Source organism: Hippocampus guttulatus, chromosome 19, assembly GCF_054856545.1.
Source record: "Hippocampus guttulatus isolate MCC_2025c chromosome 19, RoL_Hgut_1.0, whole genome shotgun sequence".
Classification (NCBI taxonomy): domain Eukaryota; kingdom Metazoa; phylum Chordata; class Actinopteri; order Syngnathiformes; family Syngnathidae; genus Hippocampus; species Hippocampus guttulatus.
In genome coordinates, this window is record NC_141279.1 from 4,879,361 (window position 1) to 4,896,145 (window position 16,785).

At 44.2% G+C, this 16,785-nt stretch overlaps 1 protein-coding gene across 1 annotated transcript in view; it reads right to left on the reverse strand.

Annotated features, from left to right (window-relative positions):
• The window catches only part of LOC147189706 (glutamate receptor ionotropic, NMDA 2C-like), a 28,972-nt gene extending 12,520 nt beyond the window's left edge, over positions 1-16,452 (reverse strand). Inside the window, exons 1-8 of the mRNA XM_086099280.1 lie at positions 16,159-16,452; positions 10,055-10,412; positions 9,572-9,670; positions 4,616-4,681; positions 4,190-4,378; positions 3,151-3,491; positions 2,385-2,499; positions 651-862 (exon numbers count right to left, since the gene is read on the reverse strand). Coding sequence (XP_085955406.1) covers positions 651-862; positions 2,385-2,499; positions 3,151-3,491; positions 4,190-4,378; positions 4,616-4,681; positions 9,572-9,670; positions 10,055-10,396 — 1,364 coding nt within the window. The 5' untranslated portion in view covers positions 10,397-10,412; positions 16,159-16,452. The remainder of the gene's footprint in view (positions 1-650; positions 863-2,384; positions 2,500-3,150; positions 3,492-4,189; positions 4,379-4,615; positions 4,682-9,571; positions 9,671-10,054; positions 10,413-16,158) is intronic.
• Positions 16,453-16,785: the final 333 nt, after the last annotated feature.

The window sequence follows — 16,785 nt, forward strand, 5'->3', positions numbered from 1 at the left end:
TGGGATGTCAGCGCAGCAGCAAAAAGGAGGGCATGCGGATGTCGATGATGACTAAACCACTTGAGGCCTCATACCAGTGTACTTTGATACTTTTTCACTGAAATACAACAGCTTTAATTCCAAGTGTGGCAGCATTAGCGTTCTGGCTTTCAATTTTTTTGCACCGAAAGCTTTATTATTCTTTCAGAAATGATTACGAATCGATAAAGAAGTTTAATTGTGGGGCAATAACTGATCCAAATTCACTTTAAAAAAAATCACAATGTGGGTGAGAATCATTTCTGCCCCTAAAAGCAACATTGAATCTGCTACCCGACACAGCAGCAAGACTATTTGACATGATGGACAAGCACCCGTACACCTTTTTTTTTTTTTTTGGTCCCGTATAACTACCTAAAGAGTGGTTACATGAAAATGTCTGGCATACTGACTCCTAAGAGGCAGAAGTTCTCCAAACGAGAGCTCAGTGCATGCCATTTGCATAAAATTGCCAAATTTAGATTCGGCTCGCGAGCTTTTTGATCAGCGAAACAAACAAGTGAGCTCGACGGGTCGCTTTTGACCTTGCAAACAAACAAAACATCATCTCATCTCAGCATCTGGTGCGACACGGTTACAGAAATGAGCGTCGAGTCCGCGTCGGCACGTACCTCTCAGAGTGATTGGACTGTCGCCTGCAAGGCACCGTGTTGCGGACGCATGTGCCCGTGCCGGGGTCCACGTTCTCAACCATGACAAAGGGGTGCTCCTCCAGTGTGGCCACGGTCAAGTGACGGTCATCGGTCACATGCTCCAGGAAGTTGCCGTAGCGCGGCCACACGGGGTAGCGGACCTGGAGGATGCCTCGGCCGTATGTGCCCACCTGAGAAGGGAGTTGACGTATGAGTGGGAGCTAAACATTCCTGAATATGTGCATCTCAATCATTTCTGGTCCTCAAATCCAACAAGAACATGGCGTTATGTCAGTCAGGGAGTGGTGGAGCAGTACCTCATTTGCCTCTGATAGAAAATCTTCTAAATGGATTTGAGAGGCATAATCATTTCAAATGAGTAACTTGGCTAATGCTTGCTTCATATTTGCTTCCCATCGAGGCAGAAAATGCACGACCATTTCTGCCACATCAATGTGATAAAAACACAGCATTTACCCCTCATGCAAACTCACCATTGGCTTCCAATGTAAACAATTTGCAATCCGACTAAAGATCGCTAAAGATTCGCAGGATACATGGGTAACAATAATTTCTCCTTCACAAATTCAATAAGGCGGCACCATCGGCTGGATCGAGCTTGCCCCTGAAGGAAAATCGCTACAGAGTCCTGATCTTTGAAGGGTTAGTCCAACTAAAGAAAGCTAAATTCATGCTTGCTCGAAGGCAAAGGTAAAGTATGTGCATTCATCCTGGTTACCGGTTGCTGAGTAGAAGGGGCAAAATCATTTCTGCCCGTCTAAGCCGATGAATGAAACTGTTATGGAAAAGTCATGACAAAATGGAGGGAATATGGCACACTTGCGATACATGTTCATATACACACACACACACACACACACACACACACGCGCGCGCGCGCCCAGCGAGTCAGCAGCGGGTGTGGTGACATTGATGAATGAGGTTGCTTCCAAAGTGGAAATAAAACATTTCAAGTGCAGCTTAGATTACATTTTACACGGAGAGGGTTCAAGTACACTACCTTGGCATGACGCGCATCGTGCGATTGTGTGTTTGGAAACCAACATGAATGTAATACCTGATAGGCTCATAAAAAGCGAAGCTAATGTTAAATGGCAATCTCGCTCACCGAATTTCTTAGCTCTATATTATCCCAGTCAAGACAAGAACCGTGAAATTTGGGGGCCCATCAGCAAATACAAATAAAACATTTTTTTCCCCACCACACAAAGCAGGAAAAACGTAGTTAGCACGAGGAACTCTTGACATTCGCACGATTACATAGAAAGTAGCTCATCAAACATGTCGGCTCCGTTTTAAACAAGTCAAAATAGGAACCATTCACTTTGGGAGACCGTTAGATGCATACAAATAACATTTTCTTGGCACGGAGCGTGACATTTTAGCATTCGCGTTACAATCCCCAACCTATTGGCATGATCATGGCACTAATGAAGTCAGTCATTGTGGAATCGAGGCTGAAATTAGTCAGCCAGCTTCCTAGCCGCAAAACAAAACAACATACACTGTATCGTACTTGTTGTGTTCCCCCCTTGCCAAAATGTTTTGTGACTTGACTGTTGTCGTCAGATGAATAATAGGTTAAAAGAGAATTATGCACATTAGCCAAGTCAACCATCTGTGGAGATAACGTCTTGTCAGGAAGTTGCGAGATTTACGAGGGGAAACACAACATTTCTGCACTCCACGCACCTTGTCCCACACTCTCTCTCGGTCCAGGGCGATGATAACCATAGAAGGGCTGGAGAGGAAGCCCCTGCTGTTGAATGACAGGTCCCTCCTCTCCCACGTCACATTCAGCATGTGCCTGCAAAATGTCAGTGGGGAAGAAAACAAAAGAAAGAGCGTTTCGTTTTCAATCAAGAAACTTTTGCGACATCATACGAGGAAATTTGCATAATCATTTGTACACTCGCAATCATCACTTTCTAATTAAACCTGCAGCTCCCCCAGGAGGCTTCAGTCCAATGCGGAGTAACTCATTAAGGGATAATAGGGGGCCGGCAGTGTTGTTCCGACTGGGTCCATTTCTGCTGTTTGTTATACGATGTACGTACGATGTGATGCGGCCGTGATAGATTGGCTTGTGAATAATAAATCAAGGTTAATTTACATGTTAGGCCACGGGCAAGAGGCACAGAATGACTCTTGAGTTAAGGGTTAAACACACACACACACAAAAAATGATTAATGACTTAAGAAGCGAAAAAGTGGAACAATGAAAGATGTTTTGGTCAAGTTTTGTCATCACACTTATCAGCTCAGCTCCACGAACAAGCAATGACGAAAAACTAAAATGGTTCACAGTTTCGCAAACATACAATTGTTTTGCCTTACGAACAGGGAATACAAAAATAACCTTGGGCGATGAGCCACGCGCTGTTCAAGACATGAAAAAGATTGCAGACTTGGAAAGTAACTTTGTCAAAAGTGTCGAGCGGGGAATTGCAAAGCGTACCCGAAGAGCGCGTTGGTGCCGGAGTTTTTGGCGGGCTTGCTGCAGTCGCCGTGTCCTTCCGGGATGAAGCCGTGCTGCTTCTTGAAGCTCTCGGCGCCCTTGGCCACGATGGCGACGCCCTCGCGCACACGCTGCCGCAGGCTCTTGCGCCACTGCTCCGTGATGACGCCGATGACGCCCACGGGAAAGCTGGCGGGCGGCGGCACCTCTGGGTTGCCCACAGCCGAGCTGGGCAGGATCCAGATGTAGCCCGGCCCCACCAGGCCTACCTCAAGCGCCTGGCTGAAAAGAAAGTGGGCCTCCTCAAAGGAGCAGTACACCAGCAGCACCTGGGAGTCCACCTGAGGGGGATGCGCGCTTCAAGTTAGAAGGAAATTGTAGAATCATGCCAATATTTTTTTGATTTTACTGCAATGAACATGGGGGGGGGGGGGCACAAAGGCCGCGTTCGAAATCACTCCTTATCTGCTATACTGTATCGTTCTGTGCAGTTAAGCAATTAAGACTGAGCACAGAAATATTACAATGACTTATTTTTTTAAGATCTATTGTGTTTCATTTAATCACTTCAGATACAGTTGGACTAATCTAGGGACAGGCAATTTAAATGCGGGAAGAGCCCACAATTTTTCATTCGGCCCACGCACTCCCTAACCAGATGGATGACAAAAATGCCATTTTAAATATGGACAAACTAAACTTCAAACAAACTTTCATTCATCTATTAACTCATTCACTCCCAAAGACGTTTTTAAACGTCTTTTTAGACTTGGTCTAGAATTGGGTGGTACTAAATGAGTTAAATACTGTGATGGAGTGCACTGCCATCGTCAATATTTGAAGCTACGCAGTGAATTATTCCTTGCATTTTGTTTTTGAAGAAGAGCCACATTTGCCGCTACTTTATTTGAATAAACGTGAAAAAATATTGTGATGTATCGTGTCGTGCTCTCTGAAGTGACGCGATCGATACAGCGGCATCAGACATCAATATTAGCAATATGGTAAAATATATGTGACCATGAAAATGGTATTTTACCTGCTGCAGAATGCGCCTGGTCCTCATGTCGTTGGCCCCGACGGACATCTCGATGGTCAGGACATCCTGGAGGTCCCACATGAAGTAGGACGTATCCGTGTAGGCCTGAACGATGTCCACAAATGTGTCGTATCCCGGCAGCAGGCTAGTGATGATGGCAAACTCGCCCCAGTCGTACTCCTCCATGATCTAGCAGTCAAGTTTGGGATGAATAAAATGTCATAACTTCATTGAAATTGAAGGAGTCACCTTTTGGGTTTTTGTTTGTTTGTTGTTGTTTTTATTTGGACCAAATTCTCAAGCGCTTTGTCAAACGCCAAATTTGAATAGGATTCAACAAAAAACGTGACTTGGGTTTGAAAATTTTGCAGTGGGTAAGGCCCGCTAATTCCTCTTTCTGGTTGCCAAGAGGCTCAGGGAGCATACCTTGAACATGCAGAGGACCTGCTGCTCCAGAGACGCTCCCATCTGCAGGAACGACGATCCTTCCGCCTGCCGAGACAACCAAGAAGCTCATCTTTTTGTTCAAACAATCAAAAGCAACAAGTTTACTGGCCCCGATGTGCTGACTTTATCGGTTTCGAAAGATGTAAACATTTGTCTAGCAGAATGTTACTACTACTGTGTATCATAATATAATAAAGACCACCCCCCCACCCCCGCAACACAAACATTATTTAATATTTATTATTTCAGTGGATGTAACAAAATTCACGAACATGGTGGCCATGTAATGCTACTGCCATATTTATTTAAAATGTAATAGGAGCCCTTTTTGGGGCAAGGTAATATTTGGGAAGACAAACAGCATAAAAAGCTTGTGGTAAAAAATGATACAAAAAATTATTTTAATGGATGAGAATTATTTAAAAATTCAAACAACTTTTTTAAAAAAATGAATACTTTCTTGAATGATATATTAGAATACCAGGAAGTAAAATTGGAAAAACAAAAGATTGTTGTCTTTGACTATTTTTTATTGAAATACAATTTAGAAACTAAATGATAGTATCAACTCATGTTCTATATATATAAATGTTTCCATTTTATTGAATAAAAATGAGACATCTCTGAATTAAGGTAAAAAAGAATATTTGTAGGCTCTTGAAAAAGGGTAAAATAATAAAGGACTAATATTTATAAATATTTTTTGTATTATTAAAAGCATTTTCTTTCCTATTCACTATATTTTAAATGTTTAAACACAAGCATGACCCTTTAAATTGAACAAAAAAATATAAATAAAAGGGCTTTACAGTATTGGTCGTTGCTTTTTGGAGGAAATCTGACTGAACACAATGGCGTTTGAGATTTTATGTATGCTCATTAAGTTTTTGTGTTTGCTCTCAAGTGTGTGAACTCGCTGTTCCCTTTTCTGTCACGACGTTGCATGTGCGTTAGCATTCGTTAGCATATCTTTTGTGCATGTGTGTGTGTATGTGCGTGTTTTAGCATACATTAGCATATATACTCATACAAGATGGGAGCTGATCTTTAGAAGCGGCATACACACTGATTTTCTTCTTGTGTCATCCAAAGTACTACCTCCACAATACATAATGAGGTACATCTTATTATATAAATTCAACAGTAAAAAAATCTGACTGGAAAAAAAAAATGAAAGCCCAGAAACATAGATTGAGTGACTGGTTGAGTTAATGATTCATTCTTTGGCTGATTAAAAATCCAATAAAGAGACATGCTTAGGGGAAGATGCATTGAGATGACGTTCGTTTGAAAAGCTATGCGGCTGTCCAAATCGTCCGTCGAATCCCTCCAAAACACAAATACTGCTTCAACGAGTCTAGTAATAAAAAGATTGTCATGGAATCGCATGTAACAGTCTGCTAAGGTACATTTCCAGGAGAGATCAAGGCAGGCTCTGAAGGAAGCTATGCAGTTGTCCACAGGCAAACCTTTGCATGATCCAAGGAATGCAATGTGCTTATTTCAAAAATAAAATAAAATTGCTCATGGACCAAAATATGAACGTCTTGCTTTAAAACTTGGTTTGACATTTTAGGCAAGGCATTCCGATGTGATTTGTAATATTTGGGGGATCTGAAAGAACCAGTGATGTAAGCAGGTGCAACAAAGATCGCTTTTAATGCATTAAAAAAAAAAAAATCGGATTTGATAGTTGCTGCAAGAAGGTACCAGAATGGAGTAATAATATATCTATTTTAACAGCAGCACTACAGACTCTACATCAACAAGATGTCTTGTCGCACATGTTCGCCGATAAAAAGTAGTGAGGGCGGGAACGTGCAAGTGTTAAACTGTCAAAGTGCCTTTTGGGAGCTGACTCTCCGGGGCTCGTCTCCGAGGGCGAAGAGCTGTCATCCCCCCCACCCCTCCTTCAAACACACCCCACCCTCGAGAGCTGCGAGCCTGAGGAATAGCGAAAGAGTATCACAGCCAGACTCGCCGTCATTCAATTTAATCTCAGTCTGGGGTTGCCCGGGCTTCGCCCCGGGAGGCTGCGGTGCCGCCGCGACACGGAGCGGGGCCTTAAAAATAGCGCAGAAGCGTGTCCGTCTGTCACTGAGGCAAAGGGGTGGGGGGCGAAAAAACACACACACACATAACAGGGAGTCGCTACTTGATAGTGACAAGATGCACCACTTCAAGAAGCATCATTACCCTCCAAATAGGAGGTCATCTTCACCCTCACTCTCACCCTAACCCTCACCCTCACCCAAACCTGATTTGCCGGCATTCTCGTTGAGTCACAAAGAAATACTGGACCACCGAAGCAGACGAAAACAGCGCAATCAAACTGAATTGATTAACTATGGAACAAAGGGCGCATAGTAGACGTGAGAAACAAAATGACGTGAAAGTCCCCATAAATTGAAAATAAGTGTCTGGTAAATTTGACACACCACAGAAAAGTGCTAACAATCCTGCTAAATTTAAATGAAGAAAGAAATCACACCCCCCCCCCCCCCCCCAAGAAAAAACAAATGAAGGCTATATCTACAATAGGGCTTTGGCCGCACTGAAATCCCATCTCATCATTATTTACAGCAGGTGGAGCACAGGTGATTGCACCACAAACACCCACCAAGGAAACCGGGGGGAAACGCAAACCAAATAGCAGAATAGAAACGTGGCACCTTGCGCTCCACGTTCTGTCGCCAACACCTTGGCGTGGTCACAAAGACGTAATTAGCAGTCCCGCGGGAGCGCGGAATAAACATGACAGGCCAACCACGGCCTTGGCGGCGGTGCAAATGTGCAGTCTGGATAGAGTCGTTCAAGTAAAATAAGCACCAAAAAAAATTTGGACACAAACATCACGCTGAGTAAAGGTCGTAAGTGATGATTAAATCAGAAATAAAGCAGACTGATGGCTTGACGTGCATGCATCAAAGCAAAAGTGGCTTTTATGCATGCACGTGATTGATGTTCGAGGCCAGCAGTGCTTGTGTTTTGGAGCATTTATTCCAATTTGAGGATGCCAGCACGAGATTAGCAGTTTGCGGCGGTCTTGGACCAGAGGTGACGCAATAGGTCTCACCGGATCACACCACCGTTTGCTTTTTTAAGGATTTATTCATGTATTTTTAGAGGGACAGTTTGACCTGCTTTCTCCGTTTTTTGTTTTTTTTATCTTTCACTTCTGGCCTCTTCCGAAAACGAGGCCAACCCCGAAGCCCAGTGGTATTCCAGCCGTGAAAGTGTTTTATTGAGGGGTTTTTTTCGCAGGAAGGAAACTTCATTAATTAATACCCACCCGCCTAGAAGACTTCAACTCGATAATTTGACAGAAGGGGCGAGGAGACTGTATGTGGCCACACGTGGCCTAGAATGTGTCACCTTGCTTCGGCTTGTTTGCTAAAGCTTCTTGAGGGTATTTTTTGTGGGTCTAGTTATGACAAACATCCAATTTTAAAATGAGTTTTTTTGCACTCAAGGTCGGTTTCTTGTTCGTTTGAGCAAACTTTTTTTTATACAGCTCTTGATGTGGACCTTATTAAATTGCTCAGGCGTACCTAATCAAGTGTCTGGTGAGGGTTGAAGCATTTGTAACGGGAATGACGCGTGCCGCATCTGGATGCAGTCCATACACACGCGCGTTGCAGGCGCGCACAAAGGACTCATAAGACTTCCTCCTCCGCTTTCCGTCTTTGTTGTTAGGCGACCCGGTCGGTGGGGGCGGTTGGTGGGCTGGGGGGAAGATGCCGCTTCTTTTTCCGACTCCATTAAAGACCGTCGTCATCGCGGGTATTGATAATCAACCGCCATTGAGGTGAGGAGAATCAGCCCTTCCACCTGCACTATTGTGTCTGACAGCCTCTATTTCCATTCATTGCAATTAAAAAAAAAATCATTTTAATACTGAATGCATGTTACAAAGCGGGTATGGTAAATGCATCGAAGGGGCGTGCGTTTTGGGAGTTTTGGGGTGACGAATGGGAGCTGCGGGGGAGCCAAAGCCTCCTAAAGGGTCTCATTAAGGCTTTTAATGGGGTCCTGCAGCTCGGGGGCGAGCAGACGCGTCCATAATTGAATTCAACACATGAGAGGCATTTTCCATGCGGGCAAGGGAGGAATTGCGGTGGGGAAGCTCGGAGGTACGTGCACCATTAAATACCATTTAAATATTCTACATTAGAGGTCATACTGTCTGAAACACTAAACTCAGGTTTCAAATCCTAATCGGAAACCCGGACCCTCGTTTTAAACCCTGAAAGAGTGCTGATGGGCAAGGCAACCGACTCACAACTGCTTCTCCCACTGTATGCTATTCGTGTGTGTGTATCTGAGTGTGTTTGTGCGTGTCTACATGTGAGAGAGCACGCTAAAAATACAAGGTGTTGATGACGCCGATTACACAAATGAAATGAAATGTGTGAGATGAAAACTTGCTTTCCCCTAAAAGCCGAGCAAGAACAATAAAAGACGAACGTTATGTCAGGTCTCTTGCCTTCATCCACCTTAAAACGATCTCCTGCTCGCAGATGACTAATAGTCGGCCCTTCATCATTGTTTTTTCCCCCCTATCAGCACCTCGTCCTTCTCCTCCTCGTTCTTCTTCAAGCATCGCAGATAAGAGGAGCTGAATCAGGTCAAAGGCTGTCATCAAACTGTTTGCATGCAAGCATCTGACTGCAAGGGTGCCTTAAACCACGGCACGGCTTCATCAACATTCGAATTTTGGAGGTGGGGGGGGGGGGGGGATTGCTGGATCTTGTTTGATTGTGACACTTGGGAGATTTTAACCCCTTCAATGACTTGGATATGATACAACACATCATTTCGGGAGAGAAAAATATCAAAACTGAAAAATACATAGATAATGGGTGAAAAAGAAAAAGAAAATAAAAACCCAAATGTCCCAATTCACGTCAAAGCAGCTGAAGAGTGCTAGCCTACCTTGTATGGGATGACCACCGCCGAGCCGCCACTGATGCCCACAATGGGCAGAGCCGTCTGCGTTGATAGGAAGTCCAGGATTTGCGCCACCTCGGTCACCTGCCGACCCCCATCCCCCAATAAAAAAAGTTTTAAATTGTGTCAATGAATCTCGGCTGTGGATCAATTCCCTCAACGTCCTTCACAGCGCTCTATAAAAATGGCTTTCATCGGTTGATTGATGACAAATAAGAGTTACGGCGCTCCAGTAAAAGGCATCGAATGGGGACGGTTTCGCATTTCACTAAAACAGTAAGGAGGTTTTCATTTCACAACATTTAACATCAAAAAGGGTGTCTACAAAAACATACAAAAAACAAACAACCTAAGTTGAATCGACTGAGAGGTGAGGCTAAATTGCAAACCATGTGAGTTATCATTGAGTGCGGGCAAATCACGGCACCAAGGTTTCTTGACTTCTATCATTGCTACATAACCACTCACCTGTGTGCTGGCACCCGGTCCCACATCGTCCTCAAACACCACACCATGCAGCTTCTCCGTCGCCATGGTGTCACAAAGGCGGGTGAGCAGGTCGCGCGGATTGGTGTCATTGACCAGCACCGTCACAGGGCTCACCACCACGGGTAGGTCCACAAAGTTCTCGCCGCTCAGCCGGCCTCGCACCTCGCTCTGATAGCTGGAGCCGCTGAACACCACCGCCACGTTGATGGACGAGTGCAGGAGAAGGGGCCTGGCGTGCAGGGTTCTCTGAGATGCAATGAGGAGGATAAAGAAGAGTGGGGGCCAGGGAGAAGGTGTAGTGTTTCCCCTTGGGGAGGCCATGTTGGCATCCTACTTCCTGTGAAGACAGAGGACAAGAATCTCAATTCAACTTCCTTTATAAAGCACTTTAAAAACAACCAGAGCTGCATACAAAGTGCTGTGCATTAGTTTAAAAAAAATTACTGTGATTTGAAAACAGAAAGTTAAATTAATAAGTTACTTTATTAAGGTGGAACTCAAGGGCAACAATCATAAGATCAGGGGACCCAGAATTGAACCCTGTGGAACACCATTTAACCTCATTTCACACATTTGCCCTTCTGTATCATCATTTTAGCCGTGGTTGGAGACTTTTGTGGAACACCAGAGGGGGAAAAAGTACTCATTAAAAGTACTTAAGAACCAAAGATACTTGTCTAGGAAAAGACTGGTAAAAGTACAAGTCCCAATTCAACTCCCTGAGTGAAAGTACGGACTGAAATATCCTTAAGTACAAAAGTAAAATGATAAAATGTGACTGGCAGTTCTATATAATCTCCATTTTGATAACTTGGCAAAATAATCATGAAAAGCTATCTTGCATTGGCTCAAACATTTAAATAAGTTCCCAGATCTTTGCCGACTCAATCTTTATTTGTAGTGTTTTTTGTTTTGTTTTGTTCTGGTTTTTTTTTAACATTGTCATGATGCTATTTTGTCAAAGTAAGGGGCGGGATGTTTTCAGATATCCAGTGTAAAAAAACAAACTAAAGTTGTCAGAAACATAAACACTCTTGTGAAGTGCCGATACCTGTCAAATCTATTTACGTGACAACGTATTTGTTCACACGCTGCAAATGCGAATGTGTGTCTGTCATTGTGCGGCACATGTAATCCGCCATAATCCTGCCCCCCGGTGTCATAATGATGATCATCGTCCCATCACCACACGGCTACACGGATGACAGACGAGTGGAGCGGCGGGTTGTCATCCTCGATTGGCGGGATTTGCTGGGGGCCGCGTGACATGTACCATTGGCCAAATACAAGCTTTCCTGCCAAATTGCAGTTCATCATTCTCAGATATTTATTTGATCAATTTGTACTTTTTTTTGTTTTGTTTTTAGGTTGTAAAAAGCATGCTTGAATTCAGAGTTCCGTGCCTTGAATTTGATGACCTGCCATTAATTTTTTTTTTTAATTTAACAAAGCTCCACAAGGTCAGAGCTTGTTATAGGGCTGGATCATTAATTTGAGTTTATTTGTCAGGAGGATTTTTAAAAAGTGTTTTTTAAAGTATTTTATGTAGTTTAAAGCACACCCCCACTTACAAGTAATACTGCTTACTGTAGTAACTGTACACAAAAGTCGGACATCGGGGTGTTCAAATGCTTCGGATTAGGGATGCTCAACACACGGAAAATCAGTCCAGGTTAAGCTTTATCACACTCCAAAGCATCTGCTGAATCGTGCTTTTGATGCTGAATTCAGATGCTGCAGTGACAACAGACCAGCTGAGCCACGTAGCTTGACACATGTAATGATGTTAAAGTGTTCATTTATTCAGGATCATGCTCGCATACACATTTTGACAAGAGGGTTTTGTTTTTTTACTCGTGGCCATCTTATCTATAAAGACAAAAAACATTTGATTTCTGTTGATGATTATGCAACTTAATGCTCAGGGAAAATGCTTAGTAGAAAAATAATATCAGGAGAAATCAAATAAATCCTACAAGGGAATTAACACAGAACAAGACATACTTTGAATAATGTCATTTGATTTTCCTGTAAGCAAAGTGGGTCAAAAAATCCATCAAAATTTGAAATTGGACTTTAAAAAAAAAATCCTGCCTTGAACAGGTTCATGGGCATCTCCACTGACCAAAATGGGTTTGATTGACAAAAATTGCTTTCAATCTCGATACACAAGTGCATCGTGTCCTCTGTCTGATGCACGTTCCAAAGTGCACAGGACATCCCCCCCCACCCCGCACCCGTATGAGTTCATCACGTTGCGTCGCCAACCTACTGCGATGCTACCACACAAGTCAACTGTCGAAACATCCAAATGCGACATTGTTGATTACATACCCGTATGAGCGCGTTTACAATCCAGAGACGTTTTCTCACAGACCTTTGACTTGACGCGTGCTATGCGGGACGGGGGAGCTCATTAAATATTCAAGAGGTCAGCATTGGGGCTAAGTCGTCGACGGGCCAAGTGAGTGATGCTTTTCTCATGAATGCTAACGATTCCGACCAAGCTGATGGGAAAGGACTCCCGGGGAAAGCATGACGAGCGGGACAAATTAACCCCAATAAGCCGCGGGCGAGACGTTTTAAGGACATCACTGTTCTATTTTAACCTTGCTTGTTATACAGGCGTACATTGAAGAAGATGCCGTTAAGGATGTGACCCTTTTCCATCGACTAATCGACACACTGCACTGTTTAGCTCCGCCCTTTAGTTCGCCTGCCACCAACCTTGGTACCGCAATTTGGAAACGTGACAAAAAATGTGTTCGCGGCAAATCGCGACTCTGGTCTTCCTGCAGCGGCAGCTTGAGATAGGCTCCATCTTACCAGCGACCCTAACGAGGGCAAGTGTAATAGAGAAAATGGTTGGAAGTACGAATGGAGACCATTGGTCACATGACACCCTCAACATTTGCATGCTCTTTAAACAAAAGTCGTTTGAAGATCTTTCCTTGACGAATCAATAGCTTTGATACAGCGCGGCTCTTTCATATGGTGCAGGTGGGCCCTCTCATAACCTATAAAGACTTGCCGTCGACTACCTTGACAGGCCACCGAAGTGTCGGCAACGTCCGCGGCCATCAGAGACCTCTGGGATAATTAACAACGCATCCTCGCTTTGATTCAAAGCAACAGCCGAGCGGGTTAAGCGCGGCCTCGCTACTGTTGGCGGGCTATCAATCATTCATCTTAATAAGGTTTTGATGCTTGCGGGCTTTGAGGTGCACGCCGCAAAAAAACAAAGCGGCGGTTATTAGCAGCGAGATCAGCTGGGAGGGGTCACGCGTGGGGAAAGATGGAAGGAGAAAGAGCCTTTGGTTTTGTTTGGCACGCTATATCATTTGGATTTCGCTCCATATGATTATATCCGTTATTTACAAACACTGTGCCGTGGAACATTGGTGTGTGAAATGACCCGATTTCATTGAACTGGCTCACAAAAATGATTGTTATTATTGTTTGACAATGAGCAGGTAAATATGAGATGACGTGATCATTATTGAAGTTACACGGTGGACTAAAACACCGGAGCAACACTGATGTATAACAATAAAAACAGTCATGTATTCTTGATCCTCTGCATAGAACAATTGACTATTATTGACTGCAGCTTGCTGGGGCATTGTCACCATCTCTATGTATGTCGATACTATACTGGCAAAGGCGTACGCAACAGAAGGAGCAGTACAATGGCCATTGAATTAAAAATTTTTGTGTTGGGATTTTGGTGGAGGATGGGATTGGATTAATAGCATTTTGATTCATTTCTATGTGGAAATATTTGTTACGCTTCATGAGCAATTTACTATGTACGCATGTAATACCTTAAATTCCAGTTATCTGCCCCGTACACTCTCTCCTCCGAATTAGAAGGCAACCCTCGGTATTTGCCACTATAATAAGAAAATAAATGCCGACTGGAGGAAGGCGAGCACAAAGCCGGCGAGCGTATCGAGCGTTCCTTTAACAGTTTAATCTCTGCTAGATGATGCAGATTACTGCTGCGCGTGTTTGCATGTTTGTGTGCTTGTCAAAGGCCCTCTATGGATAAGCGGGAGTGCAACACAGAATGGGTTTTCATTGTGCGTGTTTAATCTGATGTAGACAAAGCACATCAGACGGCCTTTTGACGCAAAATGTTGCGATTATAATCAAACGTAAAGAAGACACCGTGTTAAGGTTTATGAGTAAAAGATGGCCTGGTAGTGTTGCGACTGTGACAGAGTTTGGCTTTCTGTTTCCTTGATGTTGTTTGGTTGCTCTGGGCCTTTATTTGGTCACACAGGACTGGGCTTGTTTTTCTATATTTAAACTTGAGTTACACAGTTACAAGTTGTCACGACGTCAAGCCTTCTAGGAACTAAACGATTTCAGCCGTAACTTGAGATTGTGATTGTGTCCATTTGAGGAATTTTGGTGGAGCATGGCGGCAAACTTTGATAACCCAACGCAAAATATTGAATTCTAGCAATCCAGCTCCACGTGGCCTTTCCAGCCTCTGTTCTTCCGCCGTGACAACCTGTTGGAGGGAAATGCCAGCAGACGTGTTTAGTAAGCGCCTCGCGAGGGACACACACACGCACTGCACGCCGCCGCACTACACAGCAGTCAAGTCGTTTACGCGCTAAGCTGCGATGTGATGGAGTCCTCATGCTGAGTCCCCGGAGGGTAGGCAGAGAAAATGAGCGGAGAGGATCTACTTGACGGAATGAGCGCCACCATCGCTATCGTCATCGGAGATTTATCAACATGTGGCGTAAAAGCTGTACCTGTACCTATAAAGGGGGGGAATGGCCCGACTCAGGTCTTGTAATTTTGCTGCAGATGGGCAAGGTGCCCCATTATTGAACGGGATAGTGTCAAACACCCAATTTACAAAATGAAAACACACACAAGGAGCAGCAGTTGGTCAAAACGCCATGATGGGCCAACCTGACTCCAGTTTCTGACATCACTAATTAGGCCACGTTCCTTAAAGGCACACACCGAACACAAAAACACTACAATATGTCCAGTAACTACTAGTTTGTCTTGACAATTTATTTTCGCCTTCTCCCTACAACATAGGGTTTTTTTTTGTTTAATTAAATATAGGGGAAAAAATTAACACATAGACAAATAGATCATAGCGCCACACTCGTTAGCAATCACGGCTAATATCTCTTTTGCGTACAATTTCTCTCAACATTTTAATATGGGAGCGTGTCACCGCCAAACTCCTGAGCTTATTACAGAGAGACGTCTCCTGCCACGCGCATTCATCACAATTAGCATTTAAGCGGCTGCCGCGCTCCAGCCGAGCCTCACCCCTCTCTGCGTGGGGGGGTGCCGCTCGTGACGATTTTGACAGCTTTACAGGAAATCGTTGGCGAATGCGCAAGATGAGTGACTTTGAGGGGACAATTGGCTTTCTGACACTCAGACAAAAATTGACAGTAAAAGTCCTGCTGTCAGACTTAGACGCATAAATCTTATGGGGATATATTCATTCCCTGCCTGTAAGGAGTTTGCACTCGGATTCTTTTTAAAGCATTTTAAGTACAATGAGGTACATGTGACCAAATAATACAACGTTGATGTTTCAGAAAGCACTTTGGTTAAGTACGTTTTGTTTTGGGTTTTTTAAGCCACCATCTATGCGAAGTGGATGAGAGGGCATCTTCCGTCTAATGTTCTTAAACTTCTAGTTGTACGTACTGAGTGAGTGGATCGTAATGGGGAAAAATGAGGGCTGTTGGGACAATTCAATGAGTTGAGCGGGACGACTGATATCTGCATGAAACAGTGTAAGTGTTTCATTCATTAGTAATCCATGTTGAAGGGAAGGGGGAGGGGGGGGGGGTTCTAATTGGGCGTGCATTCTACTTCAGATGGATTCTGATGGATTAAGTATCTACAGCAGTAATTAGAGCCACTGTGCTGCTAAGTGTGCCCACTTTCACTAAACTGGTCAAAAATAAGGTATCGACGTACAATGACAGGCAATGACCATTTCCATCATGGTGGTGTGCCGGGAGATTATATTCAAGTGAAAATGCGGTCTTGGCCAAGTAAAGGTTGGTGTGTGTGTGTGCAGCACTCACCTGGGTTTCACATGGCCATCCAGCAATAACTCCCGACACTCCATCCCCTCGACGTCGATCCCTTCGCAGATGATCTGACGTTGGACCTCGCGGTTCCCAACTTTAACGTCCTTGCAAGGGAGTGCGGTCACTTGCTATGTGCATCTTCTGCAGTGTGCATACAGGACATCAGTGTGTGTATCCCAGGATGAGGAAGTGCACGGCGGGATATAGATTAGGAGCGAGGATCTCAAGTGGAAGACTCCGGGTTAACAACTTCGTTGCCTTCCCATCTCGGCTCTCCCGTTGCGCATCCCCCTTTCCCGGCTCGGACTGAACTCCCTGGGGTTTGGGTCTAGGAAAAAGTTCTCCATCTTGTATTCCGCAGGGACAAAGAGGATGACGAGCTTCCTGAAGACCAGATAAAAACAGGACGAGAGTTGGCAACCATACGAAGGCAAAGCTGGTCCAGATGTCAGAGGGAAAAGTGCGAGGCACTTGCAGGTCCTCACCCTGTTGATTTCTTCTCTTTTTTTTTCTTTTCTTTTATTTTTGGGAGGGTTGGAGAGTTGGGTGGTGCCGTAATCCCGCTCGTTTCACCTTTTCATCTCGTCTCCGTGCGCTCCATCACAGGAGGGGGCTGCATGT